Consider the following 24,497-nt stretch of genomic DNA (forward strand, 5'->3'; position numbering starts at 1 on the left):
AAAAACCATAGCCTTGACTAGATGGACCTTAGTCGGCAAAGCAATGTCTCTGCTTTTGAATATGCTATCTAGGTTGGTCATAACTTTTCTTCCAAGGAGTAAGCGTCTTTTAATTTCATGGCTGCACTCACCATCTGCAGTGATTTTGGAGCCCCCAAAAATAAAGTCTGACACTGTTTCCACTGTTTCTCCAACTATTTCCCATGGAGTGATGGGACCGGATGCCATGATCTTCGTTTTTTGAATGTTGAGCTTTAAGCCATCTTTTTCACTCTCTTCTTTTACTTTCATCAAGAGGCTTTTTAGTTCCTCTTCACTTTCTGCCATAAGGGTGGTGTCATCTGCATATCTGAGGTTATTGATATTTCTCCCAGCAATCTTGATTCCAGCTTCTGTTTCTTCCAGTCCAGTGTTTCTCATGATGTACTCTGCATATAAGTTAAACAAGCAGGGTGACAATATACAGCCTTGACGTACTCCTTTTCCTATTTGGAACCAGTCTGTTGTTCCATGTCCAGTTCTAACTGTTGCTTCTTGGCCTGCATACAGATTTCTCAAGAGGCAGGTTAGGTGGTCTGGTATTCCCATCTCTTTCAGAATTTTCCACAGTTTATTGTGATCCACACAGTCAAAGGCTTTGGCATAGTCAATAAAGCAGAAATAGATGTTTTTCTGGTACTCTCTTGCTTTTTCCATGATCCAGCGGATGTTGGCAATTTGATCCCTGGTTCCTCTGCCTTTTCTAAAACCAGCTTGAACATCTGGAAGTTCATGGTTCACGTATTGCTGAAGCCTAGCTTGGAGAATTTTGAGCATTACTTTACTAGCATATGAGATGAGTGCAATTGTTCGGTAGTCTGAACATTCTTTGGCATTGCCTTTCTTTGGGATTGGAATGAAAACTGACATTTTCCAGTCCTGTGGCCACTGCTGAGTTTTCCAAATTTGCTGACATATTGAGTGCAGCACTTTCACAGCATCATCTTTCAGGATTTGAAATAGCTCTACTGGAATACCATCACCTCCACTAGCTTTGTTCACAATGATGCTTTCTAAGGCCCACTTGACTTCACATTCCAAGATGTCTGGTTCTAGATGAGTGATCACACCATCGTGATTATCCGGGTCGTGAAGATCCTTTTTGTACAGTTCTTCTGTGTATTCTTGCTACCTCTTCTTAATATCTTCTGCTTCTGTTAGGTCCATACCATTTCTGTCCTTTATCGAGCCCATCTTTGCATGAAATGTTCCCTTGGTATCTCTAATTTTCTTGAAGAGATCTCTAGTCTTTCCCATTCTGTTGTTTTCCTCTACTTCTTTGCATTGATCACTGAAGAAGGCTTTCTTATCTCTTCTTGCTATTCTTTGGAACTCTGCATTCAGAAGCTTATATCTTTCCTTTTCTCCTTTGCTTTTCACTTCTCTTCTTTTCACAGCTATTTGTAAGGCCTCCCCAGACAGCCATTTTGCTTTTTTGCATTTCTTTTCCATGGGGATGGTCTTGATCTCTGTCTCCTGTACAATGGCACGAACCTCATTCCATAGTTTATCAGGCACTCTATCTATCAGATCTAGGCCCTTAAATCTATTTCTCACTTCCACTGTATAATCATAAGGAATTTGATTTAGGTCATACCTGAATGGTCTAGCGGTTTTCCTTGCTTTCTTCAATTTACGTCTAAATTTGGCAATAAGGAGTTCATGATCTGAGCCACAGTCAGCTCCTGGTCTTGTTTTTGTTGACTGTATAGAGCTTCTACATCTTTGGCTGCAGAGAATATAATCAATCTGATTTCGGTGTTGACCATCTGGTGATGTCCATGTGTAGAGTCTTCTCTTGTGTTGTTGGAAGAAGGTGTTTGCTATGACCAGTGCATTTTCTTGGCAAAACTCTTATTAGTCTTCGCCCTGCTTCATTCCACATTCCAAGGCCAAATTTGCCTGTTACTCCAGGTGTTTCTTGACTTCCTACTTTTGCATTTCAGTCCCCTATAATGAAAAGGACCTCTTTTTTGGGTGTTCTAAAAGGTCTTGTAGGTCTTCATAGAACCGTTCAACTTCAGCTTCTTCAGCATTACTGGTTGGGACATAGACTTGGATTACTGTGATATTGAATGGTTTGCCTTGGAAACGAACAGAGATCATTCTGTCGTTTTTGAGATTGCATCCAAGTACTGCATTTAGGACTCTTCTGTTGACCATGATGGTCACTCCATTTCTTCTGAGGGATTCCTGCCCGCAGTAGTAGATATAATGGTCATCTGAGTTAAATTCACCCATTCCAGTCCATTTTAGTTTGCTGATTCCTAGAATGTCAACGTTCACTCTTGCCATCTCTTGTTTGACCACTTCCAATTTGCCGTGATTCATAGACCTGACATTCCAGGTTTCTATGCAATATTGCTCTTTACAGCATCGGACCTTGCTTCTATCACCAGTCACATCCACAGCTGGGTATTGTTTTTGCTTTGGCTCCATCCCTTCATTCTTTCTGGATTTATTTCTCCACTCATCTCCAGTAGCATATTGGGCACCTACTGACCTGGGGAGTACCTCTTTCAGTATCCTATCATTTTGCCTTTTCATACTGTTCATGGGGTTCTCAAGGCAAGAATACTGAAGTGGTTTGCCATTCCCTTCTCTAGTGGACCACATTCTGTCAGTCCTCTCCACCATGACCCGCCCGTCTTGGGTTGCCCCGCGGGCATGGCTTAGTTTCATTGAGTTAGACAAGGCTGTGGTCCTAGTGTGATTAGATTGACTAGATTTCTGTGAGTATGGTTTCAGTGTGTCTGCCCTCTGATGCCCTCTTGCAACACCTACCGTCTTACTTGGATTTCTCTTACCTTGGGCGTGGGGTATCTCTTCACAGCTGCTCTAGCAAAGCACAGCCATTGTTCCTTACCTTGGATGAGAGATATCTCCTCCCGCCGCCCTTCCTGACCTTCAGCGTGGGATGGCTCCTCTAGGCCCTCCTGCACCCGGGCAGCCACCACTCCTTGGATGTGGGGTTGCTCCTCCCGGTCGCCACCCCTGGCCTTGGGCATGGGGTTGCTCCTCCCGGTCACCACCCTGGCCTCGGTAGTGGGGTTGCTCCTTCTGGCCGCCGCCCCTGGCTTCAGGCGCTGCCCCTGGCCTCGGACGCGGGGTGGCTCCTCTTGGGCGCTGCCCCAGGAAGATATTTTCAGATTTTATGAGCCTAATTCTTGCATCTTCTCATATCCTCCTCTGCTGCCCATGGGGCTGTCTCCCCTCCTCTGCTCCTAGCACCTGCACTGACTCCGAGCTCAAGGCATCAGGACACTGGGCCACGTGCACAGCCAACTCTTTAATCATTTTGGAGGTGGGCTGAGAGCTCTGCAGAGACCCTCAACAGCCGCTACAATGCAGCCGGCTCTGGGGCGGCAGCCTCGATGACAGAGTGGAGAGCTGGGGTCAAGACTGCAGGGCTGTCCTCAAGGGACCCCCATCGCAGAGTGAGCAGTACTCATGAGGTGGCCAGGGAGAGGTAATTAACTCCACTTCAGCCATCCATCCCAAAAACACCTGGTGGCCGGACTTGGAATTTGACCTCTGTCTTCTAGCCAAGGGATCTTGGTACGAAGATAGACAAGAAAACGATGTAAGATCGCCTAATAACCCTGGGTGTAGCAATCGCTGCCAAAGGGCAGTTTTGTAGGACACTACCTTCTATGTATGCCCTGGGGGGAGATGGAACCAGGTAACTGTTAGTAACTGTGGGGGGGGGCGGGGTGCTGACAAATTTTACTGCGCAGCCTGGGGTTGCGAGTCAACAGGGACTGTCAACTGGGAACCTCCTACCCAAGGAGACTTGATTACTTTGAGTCGCGCCCCAGGGCCCACCACTAGACAAGACATACTCTGTAAAAATAACTTTAATGACTCTAACCTGGTAAGGCTCAGATTCTCAACTGAAGGGAAAAAGTTCCCCAGTTGGGAAGCCAGGCAATCTTGGGGCCTCAGGCTATATCAATCAGGATATGATAATGGATCACTGTTTTCTGTTAGGCTGAAAGTAGAACCCATACAAATCGGCCCAAATGAGGGCATAGGGCCCAATTCTGTCCTAGTGCCACAAGAGCCTACTCACGCCCCCATTCAAAAGCCTACCTGAACGCCTCCCGGGCCCTACATTACTAGCACAAACAGCTCCCCTCGGGTTAGCCTTAAGAGACCTAATATTAAAGATGATCAGGACCCGTTATTTGATATGATAGTTAGTACCTATCGGGTCCTAAATTCCACTCGCCCGGACCTGACTAGCAGTTGCTGGTTATGTTATGGCATCAAACCTCCCTATTATGAGGGCATAGCTGTCCCAGGAAATTACATTCAAACAAGAGACCACAGAGCCTGCTGATGGCAGCAAAAAGGAGACGCCAGATTAACTCTACAGTGAACAACCGGACAGGGCCTTTGCATAGGAAACGTTCCCCAAACCTATCAGCACTTCTGCAATTCCACAGACTCTATAAAAACAACTGAGTACCTGGTGCCTCCCCAAGAAAATTGGTGGGCATGCTCCATGGGCTTAGCACCTTGTATTCACGGGCAGGTACTAAATGACTCCAAAGATTTTTGTGTATTGGTGCTATTAGTCCCTCGACTGTTCTATCACGCCAGTGATGAATTCCTCCTAAAACTAGAAAAAGCCTCGCCCAGTCCAAGAGAGGGCCAGTCTCGGCCTTAACGCTTATAGTTTTGTTGGGGTTGGGGGCGGCCAGGGCAGGAACTGGGATATCCTCCTTGATAGTGCAGAATCAACACTATTCCAGCCTACGGGCAGCCATTGATCTTGATATTGAAAGACTAGAAAGCTCAATCAGCCACCTCCAAGAGTCACTGAGTTCTCTGGTGGAGGTGGTGCTGCAGAATAAAAGGGGACTGGATTTGGTTTTTCTCCAACAAGGGGGCCTATGCACTGCGTTAGGAGAAGAATGCTCTTTTTATGTAGATCACTCAGGGGTAGTCAAAGAGTCCATGGCCAAGCTAAGAGAAGGGCTAAATCAGAGAAAAAGAGAAAGAGAAATGTCTCAGAGTTGGTTCGAATCCTGGTTCAACTCATCCAGCTGGTTCACAACTCTTATCTCTTCCTTGGCAGGGCCCCTGATTATTCTGCTCCTGCTACTAACCTTCAGACCAAGTTTATTAAATAAATTAATGACCTTCATTAAAAGCCACATCAACACGGTGCAGCTCATGGTGCTCAGATCCCAATACGCAGCCCTACCCTTAGTGGGAGACAACATAAAACTAACCACAGACCCATGATTGGGTCTGTCCTGCATCCTTGAGAAGGGGGGAATGTAGAACCTAAGCTACTCCATCTTGTCTAATAGAAGAACTCCATTTTGTAAAGTTCCAGGAAAGAGACTTCGAAAATCCCCTGACCTCACCCCATCACCCACGAGCCAATCAGACCTCTGACCAAAATCTCTTGACCTTACATTCAGGAATTTGTGGTTTGCCTAGGTAATAAGAACCAAGCAAAAATCAACACACAACCCTTTGAAAGAGGGTGACCAATCAGACATCCTCCAGCCTGGAAACCCCCTTTTACACAAATATACCCTATATAACCAATGTAACCCAAAACTCGGGGCTCCTCCCCATAGCCGCTGCGTCGGTAACAGTGAGAGCCCCAGCTCGAGCTTGGTAATAAAGACTCTTTGGCTTTTGCATTGGACATCAGCTCCCGGGTGGTCATTGGGAGATTTCGCGACTTGGGCATAACACTACCTCCAAGAGCATCTCTGAGGTTAAAGGTTACTCAGATTGGAACTGCAATGGGTTTTTTTCCTTTGGTAACACTGGCTGTTAATGGACCAGAGGAGACTCTTACACTGGTGTGGTGATGCTTGGAAGGAACATCTCAGTTTTATGTTCGTATCGGTCTTATTGTGGTCAGGAATATACTCAGGGTCGTGCACAGGCACTCAGGTGACAAATGCTTCCCCAGCGGTCTTAGCTTGGGAGGCATTCCAGAAGGTTACTCTGATTGCACCCCAGGTGGCATCAGAGGCAAGCAAGGTTTTAATGGTGAAGAGCTGGACGTCAGTCAGGGATGCCATCAGGTCTACCCTTGATGCGTCCCCACCCCGTCTCGGTGGTAGAACCGGGAGGGACAAGTATGATGCCTGTGTCGGTAAGGGACAGACAGTCCGACCAGGAAGGAAAAGCTTTTGGTGTAAAGTCTGTCTACACCTCCATCTAGAGCAGGGAGGGGCGCCTCTGGTAGAAAGATGGCACTGTTTCTTTTTTTCTCTCTTACACATGGGAGCTAACAATTCCAGCCTCACTCCTTTGAACTGTATCCTGGAAAACTGGGGTAGATTTGATCCCCAGGGCTTAAAGAAGACGCGCCTGGCCTTCCTATGTGATACTGCATGGCCGCGGTACCCACTGGAAGATGGTGAACGGTGGCCAGTTGGAGGGTCTCTTAAGTATAATACTGTTTTACAATTAGAGAAGTTCTGAAGAAACCAAGGGAAAAGTGATTTTAAAGGACAGATTTCTCACTCATTTTGCTCTAGATATCCGCCATAAGCTATTAAAATGGGAGTATGGACCAAATCAGTCTTTAGATACTCTGTTACAACTGGCTCAGACAGTCTATTATGGTAGGGAATATGAGGAAAAGAAAGGCAGAAAAAAAAAAAGGAAAAGGTGGAAGCCTTCACAATGGCTATAAGAAAACGTTTTTAAACAGCCTGAGAAAAATGCCCAGAGGGACCCAGGTGAAAAGGGATGGGCTTGCTATTACTGTGGAAAGGAGGGGCACCTCAAGCGGGATTGCCCTCAGGCATCTAAGCCTCCCCCAGCTCCATGTCTGGTCTGCAAAGGACCACACTGGAAGAGAGACTGCCCCCAGAGGGGTAGGTCTCCGGGGTCAGACTCTTAAGACAATCAGGACTGAAGGTGCCTGGGGGTCCCCACACAAGCTCCCGTCCTAATTACACCTGAGGAACCCTGGGTATTAATAATGGTGGGGGGCCAATCCGTCAATTTCCTTTTAGATACTGGGGCAACTTACTCTGTGCTTACTGAAGCCCCTGGCCCACTTTCTTCCTGATCTGCTTCCATAATGGGACTGTCTGGACAAGCCAAAAGGTATTATTTCAGTTATTCTTTATCTTGTAACTGGGATTCTGGGCTATTTTCACACGAGTTTCTGATCGTGCCAGAATCTCCCTCAGCCATTTTGGGGAGGGATATACTGAGCAAGGTCCATGCCTCTGTTTTCATGAATATGGAGCCTTCTCTTTCTCTCCCTTTAGTTGAACAAAATGTAAATCCTAGAGTATGGGCTGATGGGAAAATCTGTGGGTCGAGCACAAAATGCTATTTCTGTAGTTGTCAAGCTCAAAGACCCGCACTTATTACCACATAAGAAGCAGTATCCACTGAAACCTGAGGTTAAAGAAGGGTTAAAACCCATCATCAAAAATGTAAAGGAGCAGGGGCTATTAATTCCCTGAAACAGTCCATGCAACACTCCTGTTTGGGGTATAAAGATATCAAATGGTAGATGGAGACTAGTTCAAGATTTATGAATAATAAATAAGGCTGTAGTTCCTTTACACCCTGTGGTGCCTAATCCTCATCCTCTATTGTCTGAAATTCCTGAACAAGCCAAATATTTCTCAGTAATTGATTTGAAAGATGCTTTTTATTCTGTGCCTTTGGCAGAGGAAAGTCAATTTCTATTTGCCTTTGAAGACCCTATGCAGCCAGCTTCTCAGTTAACCTGGACAGTTTTGCCCCAGGGATTTTGTGACAGTCCTCACTTATTTGAACCAAGTTTGTCACGGGATTTACAAAACTTTAATAGCTCTGAGCCATCAAGCCTCATCTATGGCCCTGGATTGAATTCTTCTCCTCCGGAGGCCAAGAATCCTGGCATCTTTTCATTCAGCAACAACCTTTCATGCCTAAACTGAACTTCCACTTTAGCCATTCAAGTAATGTACAGCCTCAAGTATACCATTCATATCTTCATTTTATAGATGAGGTAACTAAAGCCTAGATTGAATAAGCAAGTTGCCCAAACAGTTAATGAGTGTTGAAATCAACTATGACTCCAAAAACCATACTATAGACATCTGCTGGATCATGGAAAAAGCAAGAGAGTTCCAGAAAAACATCTATTTCTGCTTTATTAACTATGCCAAAGCCTTTGACTGTGTGGATCACAATAAACTGTGGAAAATTCTGAAAGAGATGGGAATACCAGACCACCTGACCTGCCTCTTGAGAAATCTGTATGCAGGTCAGGAAGCAGCAGTTAGAACTGGATATGGAACAACAGACTGGTTCCAAATAGGAAAAGTAGTACGTCAAGGATGTATATTGTCACCCTGCTTATTTAACTTCTATGCAGAGTACATCATGAGAAACGCTGGACTGGAGGAAACACAAGCTGGAATCAAGATTGCCGGGAGAAATATCAATAACCTCAGCTATGCAGATGACACCACCCTTATGGCAGAAAGTGAAGAGGAGCTAAAAAGCCTCTTGATGAAAGTGAAAGAGGAGAGCGAAAAAGTTGGCCTAAAGCTCAACATTCAGAAAACGAAGATCATGGCATCCGGTCCGATCACTTCATGGCAAATAGATGGGGAAACAGTGGAAACAGTGTCAGACTTTATTTTTCTGGGCTCCAGAATCACTGCAGATGGTGAGTGCAGCCATGAAATTAAAAGACGCTTACTCCTTGGAAGAAAAGTTATGACCAACCTAGATAGCATGTTGAAAAGCAGAGACATTACTTTTGCTGACTAAGGTCCTTCTAGTCAAGGCTATGGTTTTTCCTGTGGTTATGTATGGATGTGAGAGGTGGACTGTGAAGAAGGCTGAGCACTGAAGAACTGATGCTTTTGAACTGTGGTGTTGGAGAAGACTCTTGAGAGTGCCTTGGACTGCAAGGAGATCCAACCAGTCCATTCTGAAGGAGATCAACCCTGGGATTTCTTTGGAAGGAATGATGCTAAAGCTGAAACTCCAGTACTTTGGCCACCTCATGCGAAGAGTTGACTCATTGGAAAAAACTCTGATGCTGGGAGGGATTGGGGGCAGGAGAAGAAGGGGACGATCGAGGATGAGATGGCTGGATGGCATCATGGACTCGACGGACGTGAGTCTGAGTGAACTCCGGGAGATGGTGATGGACAGGGAGGCCTGGCGTGCTGCGATTCATGCGGTCGCAGAGTCCGACACGACTGAGTGACTGAACTGAACTGAACTGATAGAGTGTTATGCCATGGCATCTCTTAATGTTATGTTATCATATGTGAGCTCCTGAGCTAAGCATTTTGGATACAATCTCTCTTTTAATCCTCATTACATTATATGAGCCATTACTATTTTACATGTTTTACAGACTAGAAAACTACGGCCTGGAGAGAATAGGTAACAATTTACCAGTAATACAGTCTAATAGTAACTAGGAAAGCAGGGATTAAACCAGGTCTCTCTGAGTCCAAACTCATATTCATTATCAATATTAATTTGCATAGCAGACTTACATATATTGTTTAAAAGCAGGAAAAATTGTCCATGTGCCTTTAAAGCTGAAATAATATCCAACTATTATTGTTTGGGTAAATGGTTGATAAAAACTTAATGAATAAGTATAGTATAGTAAATACATATTGTAAATACAATATGACACATGTGCAGAAAAATTAAAATCTGGTCTTTAGAAAAAAAATACAAAGGGAAACATTTCAAAATATTTGAAATGGCAATGTTTGGGTAGTAATATGGAGGTTTTGGAGGTCTCTCTCTCTCTCTCTTTTTTTTTTCTATTTTGGGTTTTTTTTTTTTTCCAGTTGTATGCTTTATTTTCAAATGTTTCAATACAAAGTACAGATAGTCCCAAACTTACTATTTAACCAGTTTTCAACTTTACAGTTGTGAGAAAGTAATACACATTTGGTAAAAACCATACTTTGAATTTTTACATTTTTCTGGCATGTTGATAAGTAGTATGATACTCTCTCATGATGCTAGGTTCAGCTCTGAGACAGTTTCCAGTCAGTCACATGATCATGAGGGTAAACAACCTATACACTTAAACCATAAAGTACCCATGCAGCCATTCTGTCTATGATTTTCTGTACAATACTCAATAAATCAACAATAATATTTATTATGAAAATTCAGCAATTTTATTATGAAATAAGCTTTATGTCAGATGACTTTTGCCCAAAAGTAAGCTAATACATGTTCTGAGAACATTTAAGGTAAACTAGGCTAAACTATGATATTTGGTAATTTAGGTGTAATAAATGCATTTTTAAGGCTCAAGAGGGAGGAGATATATGTATAATTATGGCTGATTTGTGTTGTTGTACTGCAGAAACCAACAAACAACACTGTAAACCAATTTTCCTCCAATTAAAAAATTGAAAAATTTTAAAGCATTTATTTACTTATCATATTTTCAATTTTAAAGGTTTTATTAGGATGTAAACCTCTTTCAGGTCAAGGAAGATATGCAATAGTATATAAAGAATACTTTGAATCTCCAGTAAGTTATTTTGTAAATAATAATAATGATAAATCTAGCCCAGTTTCCCAGTTTAAAAGAACTAGCCCCGCCTTAAGGATGCTCATCTATATAAAACCTCAGTAACCATGATGTCCCTTATTTTTTCTAACAAAACTAATGTTTGTGACTTCAAAACTGTATTTTTTTAATTTTCTCAGAATTAAGAGACAGCCACTAGGTACTCTGAGGGAATGGGAGCCAGAGTTGAAGATTGAAAAGTGAGTCTTTACTATTGGACAGAAGAGAAAAGGCCTGTTAGCCCATCCAGCTTCTCATCAGTCAGTTTCACTGGCACCACACAGAAGAGGGGAAGTTTCTCAACTTTGATATATCAGCTGATAATGTATAAAGGGAGGTGAAATCATGCTAGCAACATTTCAAACTGAAGACTGTTATCAATCATATTGCATACTTTCTAGTTCTGAATTAATATGTCCCTACAGAGTTGGCCACAGTTTACATTTCACTACTATTTAAACTGATATTTCTCATAAGTACAAATGAACTTCTAGAATAAAGTAAATAGGTCTGCAAAATTTAATACAAATCACAATTTACAACCCTGTTTATTTATAAATATGGATATATGCATACTTAAGTATATACATATAAACATATTTGAGAAGATATGGAAAATAATTCTAAAGAAATATCACAAAGTATAAACTGAAGAAGCTTTTGCATTTTACTTCAGTGATAGAGTCATATGAAATATGTTTTAGATCATGAATGGACCTTTATATCTAAGATATAGTTCGTTTCCTATCCCAAGGTCAATGTTCTTTAGAGCTCCAAGTTCTTACTCATTAATAATTATATAAAATATCTGTGACATCTTTTTCATATTTTTTCTTCTGAAATATTCATGTTAAAGTCCCATGCTGCATGAGGACAAGTTTTAATGTTCTTTGCATTTCTCTATTTTTCCAATTTTTGTATTCATTCACAATCCAGAGGAGTGGTACATACATAGTAAATATTCAGTGGTGGATTTCTGGAAGTCATATATTCAGTCAGGCATAAGCCACAAAAGATATGCAGCAAAAAGCAGAATAACCTTTACTTGCTAATATGTTACTACAGCTGAAATAATTCCCTAAAACCTTCTTTATATTTTTGCAGTTTTTCTCCTTTTGGTTATCTTCTTTAGGATCCAGCTAAATATAAGAAAAATTGTATTTTGTTTGCAAATGTTTAAAAAGACTGAGTGAGTGAAACAGCTCAGTCGTGTCTGACTCTTTGCGACCCCGTGGACTGTAGCCTACCAGGCTCCTTCCTCCATGAGATTCTCCATGCAAGAATACTGGAGTGAAAAAAAAAAAAAGAATACTGGAGTGAGTTGCCATTTCCTTCTCCAGGGGATCTTCCCTACCCAGGGATGGAACCAGGATCTCCCACATTGCAGGCAGACACTTTAACCTCTGAGCCACCAGGGAAGCTACTACTTCCAAATAAGACCTTGAGAACCAGGAAAAAAAGGCACATTTGGTAAATAAAAGTGAGCTAATTATTTTTATAGTTTTTTATTATCAAACAGAACTTCAGCTTTGCAGAAAAGTTGCAATAATAGTAAAGTACAAAATGTCTATATGCCTGTCATCTGGATTTCAAATTATTAAAATTTTACCACAATTTCTTACAGTTTCTCTGTGTCCTTTTACTTCTATTACCCTCTCTGTCCATATGTCTGACTGTCTTTCTCTACATATATGCCTATTAAGTGTAAGCTGAAGACAACCTACCTAAATGATTTAGTGTGTATTTTCTAGAAATAAAAAATATTTTCTCACATAAGCTCGCATATTTATCAAAGTTAAGAAATCTATACTGCTATAACACCATTATGCAATATAAAGACCTTATTATGTAATTTCCCAAATTATGCTGCTCATATCTTTTATAGCAAAAGGTGAAGAGAGATATTTTTTTCTGGCCTGTGATCCAATCAAGTTTAGATATTGATCATTTTTAAAATCAAATGAGCCTTTTTGTGTTAGCAAATTGGTGAAAACCTCAAAGTTCTAAAACAGACTTTTAAAAGAAAAGTCAATTCTTGGGGAAAAAAAATTTATTCAAAATTAAATTTTCTTATTTCAAACTGTAAGTAACTGTTTTGTAGTGCAAATAAATAGAAATAAGAACTATTGAATTCTAAATGATAAATGCTTATCAGATTCAACACAAGATTTCTAAAGATTTTTTTCTACAGAAAAAGGCCATGATGGTCTGGAGAAAAGAGTGATTGCACAGCTTCATTACTCCCTAAAACCAATCTCCTCTGTCTGATAGCAAGACAAGCATCTGTCCCCAGCACCCATAGTTGACCTCAACTTATCAGAAGACCAAAGAACAATCTCCAGCAAGACGAACACCTCTTGGGTTTTGTTTGACAGAATCTCCCCTGATAATATGAGAGGTATTGCTGAACAGATTTGGTGAGTGACTGATGAACCTGTCGATTGAAACTCTAGCCATCTCTAAGAGACTAAAACTAAGGAAAAGATATTACTTCCTCCATCACTGGGGAAAATAAAAGCAACAATGAAGGAACAACTGTCTCCAGAGGAGATAGGGAGTGAACAAGGGAATAATTAGCACAGACCTGTCTCCTGGCACAATCCTCCTAGAGGCAGTAAATGATTGCTCAAGGAGGACAAGCTGTGCTTATAATCCATGGATCCTAAAGCACATACATTCCCTGATCCCCATCCAACCTGCTTTTTAAACCTTCTCTCCCAGCTGGTTACTACAAAGACAACTGCTTCTACTCAGAAAAGTCTGCAAAAACTGAGAAGCTTCCATTGAGAATCCCTTTATTACTTCAGGGAAGAAGGTAATTCAGTTCTTAGAGGAGAAAAATATTAAAATATAGCTGGAGAATCTACATCTCTGGGGAAAAAAGTCTCCTGTTAACTCTGCCACAGTTTTACCCAAAACATCTAATATTTACCATATGTCAGATATTGAGAAGGTGCTTCCACCTTGTCAATTTATTATTCCATTCAATAGTTTTCATAACAACCCTCTGGGGAAAGTGTTATCATCTCCCTCTGACACTTGGGGAAACTAAGAGTCAAAAAATAACTGGCTTATAGAATTTGCCACGATAATGCAATGTTTAAGTGTTGGAATTCAAATCCTGGGCTCTTGTATCCAAATTCAGTACTATTTCTAGCATAACATAATTGCGTGCCACTCATCAGTAGTGGATAAATACACTGCTTTGGGGCTTTTTAAAAAGTTTAAACAATAGGAGATATATATATATACACCTTATATATATTGCTAGGCATTTTAAAACTATTCTTTCTGTAATCTTCAAAATGCCCTCTGGAGTCGTATTCACTTCACCTTACAGAAAATGACACCAAAGCATAGAGAGGTTAATACTTGGTCTAGCATCCATGGCTATAATGTGGTGGAGGCAGGATTCAGACTCAGACGGTCCAGTTCTGGAAGCTGTGCTTCTGTATGGAGTAGCCTGTCCAGGCCAGCAAGGCAAAGGACTGTGCTCATAGGGAATCATCCAGGCTGGCTGCTGAGAGAAGTTAGTGAGGATACCAGGACTCCACTCCACTGTGGAAAACAAAATTCTATTGTTTTCAGGCTTGGAATATATTTCTTCCAAAATATCTTCTATGTATAGATATTGTTAAGGAAGCTTTTGTTCTCTTCATTATAATGCATACATTTTCCAAAGTTTCAATAATAACCAAATTTTATAATTAGAAAAATAATTTTGAAAAAGAGAGCAGTTTAAAAAGTTTATTAAAACTATTTCGTGCCACAATTTTAATAAAACAATGAAATCAACAGACAAGATTCTTGCCCTCATTTGGCTGGCAAAGATACACAAATAAGTTAAAAAATAATAACAATAATTTCAGACTTTGATAAGTATGAGGAAGAAAATAAATAGGAATTTATGAACAAAAGAATGACAGAGTTACTTACATAGGGTGTTCAGAAGAACAGAATAATTAGGGTGGAAAGTGAAAAATGGGCTCCAGATACATTTCCAGGTGAAGAGAACATTTAAAGCAAAGAACCTAGTCAGTAAAGAAGTTGCGTATTCCAGGATACAAAGAAGGCCCGTGTAAATGAAGAAAGGGGAATAGGAAAAGACAGATTGGAAAAGGCAGAAGGGAAGAAAATGGTAAAATGGGTGAAAGCCAGTTCATTCAGGGGCCCATAAAGCCAGATCATTCAGGGGCCCATGTATCATAAAAGGGGGCTTGGATTTTATTCTAGGTTGAGTTATGAAATGTTTTTGCATAAGGAAATTGCATGATCTTATTTACACTTTTAAAAGGTCAGTCTGTCTGCTGTGTAGAGAATTGATTTTATAGAAGCAAAGGCAGGAAGCAGAGAAATCATTTGGGAGATCTTTGCGGTAATTTAGAGAAATAATATGGGTAACATGAACTAGGAGGGTGCAGGGGAAAGAGAGAGAAGCAGATGCATCAGGACTCAAGGCATATTTTAGAAATAAACAGAACTACAGCTGAACTGTGTATGAAGGATAGTAGAAAGAGAGATGTGCTATTAAAACATAATGAAAGTTTTAATTCAGCATTCACTTCAGCAAAGTGAATCAGCTATACATATACATATACCCCCTTTTTTGGATCTCCTTCCCATTTAGGTCACCACAGAGCACTGGGTAGAATCCCCTGTGCTATACGATAGGTTCTTATTAGTTATCTAGTTTATACCTAGTAATGTATATATGTCAATCTTAATCTCTCAGTTCATCCCAACTCCACCTTCCCCTCCTTGGTATCCATACATTTGTTTTCTATGTCTGTATCTCTATTTCTGCTTTGCAAATAAGTTCATTGGTATCATTTTTCTAGATTTCACATAAAATTGATATAATATTTGTTTTTCTCTTTCTGATTTACTTCAATCTGTGCGACAGTCTCTAGATCCATCCATGTGTCTGCAAATGCTACAATTTTGTTCCTTTTTATGGCTGAGTAATATTCCATTGGATCACATCTTTATCCATTCACCCATCAATGGACATTTAGGTTGCTTCCATGTCCTGACTATTGTAAATAGTGCAGCAATGAACATTGAGGTGCAATGTATCTTTTTGAATTATGATTTTCTCCTGGTATTTGCCCAAGAGAGGGATTGCTGGGTCATACGGTAGCTCTAATTTTAGCTTTTAAAGAACTTCCATAATGTTCTTGATAGTGACTGTATCAATTTACATTACCACCAACAGTGTAAGGGGGTTCCCTCTTCTCCACACCTTCTCCAGAATTTATTGTTTGTAGATTTTTTGATGATGATCATTCTGACTGGTGTAAGGGGATACCTCATTGTAGTTTTGATTTGCATTTCTGTAATAGTGAGCACTGTTGAGCATTTTTCCTGTGTTGGTTGGTCATATGCATCTCCTCTTTGGAGAAATTTCTGTTTAAGTCTTCTCCCCATGTTTTGATTGGGTTGTATGTTTTTTGAAATTGAGCTGCATGAGCTGATAGATAAATTTACAAGCTGAGCAAAAGCACACAGAAGCTGGAACTCATAATGCAGTCATCTACTCCCCCTCCCAATCTCACACTAGCTGAAGCCAGCAAGGCACTGTGGTAATAATGCACATTAAGATAGAAATGGACAGAATCATGGGAGTTCTTATTGAACACATGAGTACCCCTTGACCTGAGAATCAAATAATATTGATTCTGACCCAGAAGAATGGGTTCCAAAGTGCTGTGTTCCCCAGCACAGCACTGCATTCTTATCACAGAGAATAGACAGAACTATTTCAACATGGTCATATTATTGATATATTAATTTTATCATTCAAGAAATCTGTTTAGATGGCCTCTTTCTTGGTGCTATTTTTTCAGGAAATTTTCCCCATCAAAGTTGATTGACTTACTTATGAAATTGTCAGATAATGGTACTAGAGAGAATGAATCAACAAGTTAGGTTGGAACATAGCCGAATGTCAATTTTCAAATGGCATCAAAAGTCAGAAATGTTTTCCTGCTTCAAAATCACATGATCCAACGAAGTACCTGTCTACAAGCAGCTGCATTAGGTGAGAACTCAAGGAGTACATAGGAAATACAGTTTTTCCACTCATTATAAGAAAATTACAGAAACCCTTCTGAATGCAAGATCATGTACATCCCCAGTCATCACCATGACACTACTGTTTGACATAGCAATAACTTTAGCCTACCCTTAAGAAGGTGTTTGCCAAGAAGAACAATAACTCGATATATTTAGTTCAGAAAGAGAATTACACATTGCATTCTCCTACTGGGATAAGCTACATGAGGTATGGGTTTTAATCTCTTGTGTTCATTGCTGTATCCCCAGTATCTAAAAGTACACACTCAATTATACTTAATTAATAACAAGTAAATAAATCTCAGTTTCATGTTGGGACAAAGAAAATGAAGCTCCTTGCTATTCCAGGGATATTCAGTAATTATGACCTTTCACAGCTTACAGACCCATGAAAATCTCCAATACCTTCAACTCCTCCAGCACCATCACTGGCTTCATCCTCCTGGGCTTCCCTTGTCCCAGGGAGGGGCAGATTTTCCTCTTTGTGCTCTTCTCTGCTGTCTACCTCCTGACCCTCATGGGCAACGGTTCTATCATCTGTGCTGTGTGCTGGGATCAGAGACTCCACACCCCCATGTACATCCTGCTCGCCAACTTCTCCTTCCTGGAGATCTGGTATGTCACCTCCACTGTCCCCAACATGTTGGCCAACTTCCTCTCTGACAACAAACTCATCTCCTTCCCTGGGTGCTTTCTCCAGTTCTACTTTTTCTTCTCCCTGGGTTCTACAGAATGCTTTTTCTTGGCTATTATGGCATTTGATCGATACCTTGCCATCTGCTGGCCTCTACATTACTCCACTCTCATGACTGGGCGTCTCTGCACCAATCTTGTGATCAGCTGCTGGGCACTCGGTTTCCTCTGGTTCCCAGTCCCCATCATCATCATCTCCCAAATGTCCTTCTGTGGATCCAGGATTATTGACCATTTCCTGTGTGACCCAGGTCCTCTTCTAGCACTCACCTGTGCTAGAACCTCAGTAATGGAATTTTTTTGGGCAATCATAAGTTCTCTCCTCTTATTTATTCCTTTCCTCTGCATCATGGGGTCTTATGCTCTGGTCTTGAGAGCTGTACTGAAAGTCCCTTCAGCAGCTGGACAAAGGAAAGCTTTCTCCACTTGTGGGTCTCATCTGGCTGTGGTCTCGCTCTTCTATGGTTCAGTGATGGTCATGTATCTGAGCCCAACATCTGAGCATGATGCTGGAATACAGAAGCTTGTGACTCTGTTTTATTCTGTGGGAACCCCACTCATTAATCCTGTGATCTACAGTCTGAGGAACAAAGATATAAAATATGCCTTGCAGAAATTTCTGGAAATACAAAAATAAGAAACGTGGTCAAAAAACAAAAGGGGAAATCTTTGGGCAACTGGGCTATCTTTATACTCTTCCAGGTTAAAAAGTCCTAAGTAAATAGCTAGTACCAACTCAGTGTACATGAATCTGAGTAAACTCTGGGAGTTGGTGATAGGGAGGCCTGGGGTGCTGCAGTCCATGGGGTTGCAGAGCCGGACAGGACTGAGTGACTGAACTGAACTGAACACTTCGAGAATTGTTCGTCCTATTATTGAACCTATTCAGCATGGCTATTCGTACTTTTCCCAAAATTTTTCGGAGAAAGGACTCAGAGACTTTATCCAGCTCCCTCATTCTACAGATTAAGAAGCTGAAGAATGGAAAATTTGAGTGATTTGCTCTGGTAATAACTTTAAAATGCTTAGAAAAATCTTTATACTTCTTATTCTACTCATAAAGACAGAAATACATAATAAACTATAAGAGAGTATTGGAGGTTTTGGCATTCTGGTATACAGCCATCAAATATTCTTTCATCTAAGAGGGGAAAATGTAAATTACTGATAAAAGTCTAAACTGGTACAACTTCTACTTAGGACATTGCAAACAATTTCAGAAAATTTAAAATTCACATATCCATTATCCCAGCAATTGCACTCAGTCCTAGATACTCAATCTACACATATAATCATACATATGTGCAAAATGCATTTTTATAAACAATGCAAATGCCTATTTATTGAGACATATTTCAATATGTATGACATTCCTGCAATGAAATATGATGTAGCATTTCTTAAATGAGAGAATTTTAGATATACAGATATGGAACTACCTCCAACTTATATTTGTTATTAAGTGAATAAATGATGCATAGTATGTAAGTTGTCATTTATTGATGAGATTATAAATTTGTCTTCACGGTTTAAAAAAAGGAATATCTTTCACTGGGTAAATAAGAAACCTAACCATGGTTGCATTTGGAAGGAGGATGTCTTGAATTCAAGAGAAGGAAAAAAGACCTATTTTCACTCTTCAGTATGTTTGAAACAAAATCTTATAGCTAATAATGATAGCTCTACTGGTAAGTTTTCTGAGAACTGGAGCCTAAGAAACAGTCGCCCACGATTCCTGGGTTTCTTGGGGGATCTATGGCAAGGCACAGGCTGTCTCCAATGCAAACAAAGAAGCCAGGACCCAAAAACCCACCAACATCATTTCATTCAGATTTCTTGGTTCTGGAGGGGAAATATGGTAAATTATTTTGTTCTCTGAAAATGTTTTCCAATTTCAAAATTGGGAAAGGAGTACGTCAAGGCTGTATATTGTCACCCTGCTTATATAACTTATGTGCAGAGTACATCATGCAAAATGCCAGGCTGGATGAAGCACAAGCTGGAATCAAGATTGCCGGGAGAAATATCAATAACCTCAGAGAAGCAGATACCACCCTTACGGCAAAAAGCAAAGAAGAACTAAAGAGCCACTTAATGAAAGTGAAAGACAGCAGTGAAATAGATTACTTAAAACTCAACATTCAGAAAAAGAAGATCATGGCATCTGGTCCCATCACTTCATGGCAAATAGATGGGGAAACAATGGAAATAGTGACAGACTTTATTTTGGGGGGCTCCAAAATCACTGCAGTTGATGACTGCAGCCATGAAATTAAAAGACACTTGCTTCTTGGAAGAAAAGCTATGACAAACCTAGACAGCATATTATAAAGCAGAGACATTACTTCACCAACAAAGATCCGTCTACTCAAGGCTATGGTTTTCCTAGTTGTCATGTATGGAAGTGAGAGTTGGACCGTAAAGAAGTCTGAGAGAAAAAGAATTGATTCTTTTGAACTGTGGTGTTGGAGAAGACTGAGAGTCCCTTGGACTGCAAGGAGATCAAACCATTCAATTCAAAAGGAAATCAACCCTGAATATTCATTGGAAGGACTGATGCTGCAGCTGAAGCTCCAATACTTTGGCCACGTGATGCAAAGAACTGACTCACTGGAAAATACCCTGATGCTGGGAAGGATTGAAGGTGGGAGAAGGGTATGACAGAGGATGAGATGGTTGGATGGCATCACTGACTCAATGGACATGAGTCTAAGCAAGCTCGGGAGACGGTGATGGACAGGGAAGCTGCGCGAGCCGCAGTCCATGGAGTCGCGGAGTCGGACACAACTGAGCAGCTGAACAACAACAACTGAAGATGTGTGGGAGGAAATAAAGTTTGTTAAAGTGTTTGTTAAAGTGTTCACCTAGTTCCACCAGGTGGCACTGACAGTAAAGAGCCCGCCTGCCAGTGTAGGAGACCTGGGGGACCTGCGTTCAATCCCTGAGTGTGGAAGATCCTCTGGAGGAGGGCATGGCAACTCACTCCAGTATTCTTGCCTGGAGAATCCCATGGACAGAGGAGCCTGTCCCTGGTGGGTACAGTTCACAGGGTCGCAAAGAGTCGGACACAACTGAAACGACTTAGAGTGCATGTAAAGTGTTAATTAGTCTAGTTTCAGGGCTATTACATTTACATTCCTTATTGTTCACTAATTCATTAAAAGCATTTAGTGAATACTTGTAATATATCAAGTATATATCTAGGAAATGAATCAGATAAGTCAGTAAGTCACATTTCAGTCTCTCATGAAGTTGACAGTCTAGGATGAGAAACAATTAAACTGTGAGATGTGCTATGACCAAGAAAGAGATTAGTTGTTACAGGAGTCAACTGGGGAACAGTATATGCAAACAATGGAGAGGTAAGTGGTGAGAGAGCAGGAGAATGAAGTATTTCACACAGACACTATAGCTCATGGACTACAGGGTAAAGTTAAAGATCAGGTGTGTCCCTGATAGACATTTATAGAAAGGGTCTCTGAGCCTCTTAAAGAAAACTTGTCTCATGGTTTACAGTTTACTGCTACTACAAGCAAAAGATATCTGACTGTATTATATGACAAAATAATTATTTTATCGTATAAAATATGATATAATAATAGTGTATTATATGATTTCCCTGAGGGTAGGAAGCAAGAAAGCTGAAAATTGCTCCAGCTCTTTGCACAGCAGCTTACATTCAGCATTTTATCTCAAATGCATTTGTAACATAATAATGTTTGATAATAAATATCCTAATTTTCTTTCTTATTTACATAATACTTGTTTATTTTAAATATTTATTTTTTAACTGAAGGATAATTTCTTTACAGATTTGTGTTGTTTTCTGTCAAATCTCAACACGAATCAGCCATAGGTATAAATATATCCTCTCCCTTTTGAACCTCCTTCCCACCTCCTGCCCCATCTCACCCCTTTAGGTTGACACAGAGCCCCTGTTTGAGTTTCCTGAGCCATACAGCAAATTCCCATTGGCTATCTCTTTTACTTATGGCAATGTAAGTTTCCATGTTACTTTTTCCATGCATGTCACCCTCTCCTCCCCTCTCCCCATGTCATATGCCAATTCTCTATGTCTGTTTCTCCACTGCTGTCCTGTAAATAAATTCTTCAGTACTATTTTTCTAGATTCTGTATATATGTGTTAGAATACGATATTTATCTTTCTCTTTCTGACTCACTTCACTCTGCATAATAGGTTCTAAGTTCATCCACTTCATCAGAACTGACTCCAATGTGTTCCTTCTTATGGCTGAGTAATATTCCATTGTGTGTATGTACCACAACTTCTTTATCCATTCATCTGTCAGTGGACATCTAGGTTGCTTCCATGTTCTAGCTATTCCAAATAGTGCTACAATGAGCAGCACTGTTTACTACACATGGGATACATGTGTCTTTTTCAATTTTGGTTTCCTTAGGGTATATGCCTAGGAGTAGGATTGCTGGCTCATATGGTGGATTTATTTCTAGTTTTTAAAGGAATCTCCATACTGTCTTCCATAGTGGCTATATCAATTTAAATTCCCACCAGTAGTGCAAGAGCATTCCCTTTTCTCCACATCCTCTCCAGCATTTATGGCATTTTAAACATTTTTTAAATAGTAAAGTATAAATATATATCAGTCACCTAAATTCCACTGTCCAGGGTTCCATATCATTAAATTTTAGTTATTCATCTCTTTAGATGTGTTTATGTGCATATGTATAATATATAGAGAGTATATAATTTATATTAATGCATATGATTTATATACATATGATTGTACACATACACATATATAATTTTACATATATGGTTGCAACAGACAAGCTGTCTCTCTGCATGCCATCTTCATTTTTTTTTAATTTTCTTAAATTAATGTATTTATTTTAATTGGAGGCTAATTACTTTACAATATTGTAGAGGTTTTTGCCATATATTGACATGGATCAGCCATGGGTGTACATGTACATTTCTTTTCCTCTCTTGTTACCTTTATTCTTTCCCCACTTCTCTCCACAATTACCTCACACTCTAGTTAAATAATCAGTATGAATAATCTAATGTGTATCTTTCCACATTAATCTTAATGCACATGTAATTGTAGGCTTATACACACATTCACACGACTCTTTGTGACCCCATGGACTGTAGTTTGCCAGGCTCCTCTGTCCATGGGGATTCTCCAGGCAAGAATACTGGAGTGGGTCACCATGCCCACCTCCTGGGGATCTTCCCAATCCAGGGATCCAACCCAGGTCTGCCACATTGCACGCAGGTTCTTTACCATCTGAGCCACCAGGGAAGCCCTTATTCTAAACTACTTATACCTTTATTTTTATAAGATAGATTTCTAGGAATATATTGATATTTTTGGGTCAAAGATCAGTACACTTAATATTTAGATATTGTTAGGTTGCTTTCACTCAAGGCTATGCACAATCATGTTTCCACTATTAGTATAAGTACCCATTCACCCTTAAGAGCTAATAAAATTGCTTTAAATTTTGCCAGTTTGGTGGGTTTAAAGAGACAGTCCACTTCTTTTACTAGTGATAGTTGAGCATTTTTTTCCTTATGACATTGGCCAGTGGATTTTCTCTACTTTTTGCTTGTTAACATTCTTATCCATTTTTAATTTTTCATATTTTGCTCAAGAAAATTTTTTTTATTTATTTTAGATATTAACACTTTATCTGTCAAATATATTGCAAATATTTTTCTTTACCATTTCATTTTGTACTTATAGTATCTTTACTAAAACCAATACAGAATTGTAAAGTAAAAATTAAAATTAATTAATTAATTAATTAATTTTTTTAAAAAAGAAAAATAAATAAATAAAATTTTATTACACATACTGAATATTTTTTCCTTGTACTAATAGCTGCTGCTGCTGCTGCTGCTAAATTGCTTCAGTCATGTCCGACTCTGTGTGACCCCATAGATGGCAACCCACCAGGCTCCCCCGTCCCTGGGATTCTCCAGGCAAGAACACTGGAGTAGGTTGCCATTTCCTTCTCCAATGCATGAAAGTGAAAAGTGAAAGTGAAGTCGCTCAGTCCTGTCTGACTCTTAGCGACCCCATGGACTGCAGCCCACCAAGCTCCTGCCCCTACTAATAGCTAGAGATTTATAAAGAATAAAAATAAGTCAATTTGGATTGTCGAAAGAGGTTATTCTCCCATACACCAGAAAAAGGTGGCATTAGCTACAGGACTATCCAAAGACAATTCATGAGCTCTGATTAATTCTCATTCCACAAAGATCTTTAAGATCCAGATTATTGTTGAGTAGGTTAGAGATTACAGGGTTTGAGATTGATATCACTACAGATATACCAATATCATGATGTGATTATTGTCTGCACTTTAGCTGAACTCTTAGATGTAGAACTCAAGGAATGAAATATGTAATTTATGACTGGAATGAGGGTACAGGACAGGGCATCAGTGGGTCCATGTCACAAAGAAAGTGATAAATAATGTTACGGAGAAATGAGAATTAAGCACATAAGGACATGAATGAGCAAATACAAGAACACTGGAATACGCAGAGCCACCCATGCTGGGATAGTGCAGCAGATGTTCAGGTACGAGTCATTAGCAAAGAAACAGAGAGCCAGTACCATTCAGCTGTGTATAGGGAAATGAAGCAGAAGTGAGGAAAGAAGCCAGAGAAGGATCGAGTGTTGGATTGAATATTGATAAATATGTTGTGAACTGTGCAGGCAACACACAGGAATGCAATCATTGCCCCAACAACTCACTGACACAAGCTCAAAGAGCAACGGACCCAAACACCTATGACCTAGGTTTGAATTCTAGTTATTTACTAGCTGTGCACTGTCAAAAAGTGATTAAAATCCTCTGAGCCTCAGTCTCCTCTATGTAAAAGATAAAATTAAATCTAACATTTCTAAAATCCACAAGCTGTTCTAATTACTGATAAATCCTAAACAATTAGCATTTATTTTTATAAATGTTATTCTATATTTTTGCTTAGGCAGGGAATGGAGGAGCAGTTACACCAGAGGGGTTTATGGGCAGTCTTTAACTCACAATTTAACAAATCTAAAAACAAAGTGTTTTCCTTATTAAGCTCATTTACTCATTAAGCTTATTTACTTATTAAGTTTATTTATAAATTAACTTT

At 40.0% G+C, this 24,497-nt stretch overlaps 1 protein-coding gene across 1 annotated transcript; it reads left to right on the plus strand.

Annotated features, from left to right (window-relative positions):
- Window positions 1-16,502: 16,502 nt before the first annotated feature.
- On the plus strand, window positions 16,503-17,996 carry LOC120853320 (olfactory receptor 11G2-like). Its single transcript, XM_040227052.1, has 2 exons — window positions 16,503-16,519; window positions 17,087-17,996. The coding sequence occupies exons 1-2, from the start codon at window positions 16,503-16,505 to the stop codon at window positions 17,994-17,996; spliced, it is 927 nt and encodes a 308-aa protein (XP_040082986.1).
- Window positions 17,997-24,497: the final 6,501 nt, after the last annotated feature.

The sequence above is a fragment of the Oryx dammah genome, unplaced genomic scaffold (genome assembly GCF_014754425.2).
Source record: "Oryx dammah isolate SB20612 unplaced genomic scaffold, SCBI_Odam_1.1 HiC_scaffold_26, whole genome shotgun sequence".
Taxonomy (NCBI): Eukaryota; Metazoa; Chordata; class Mammalia; order Artiodactyla; family Bovidae; genus Oryx; species Oryx dammah.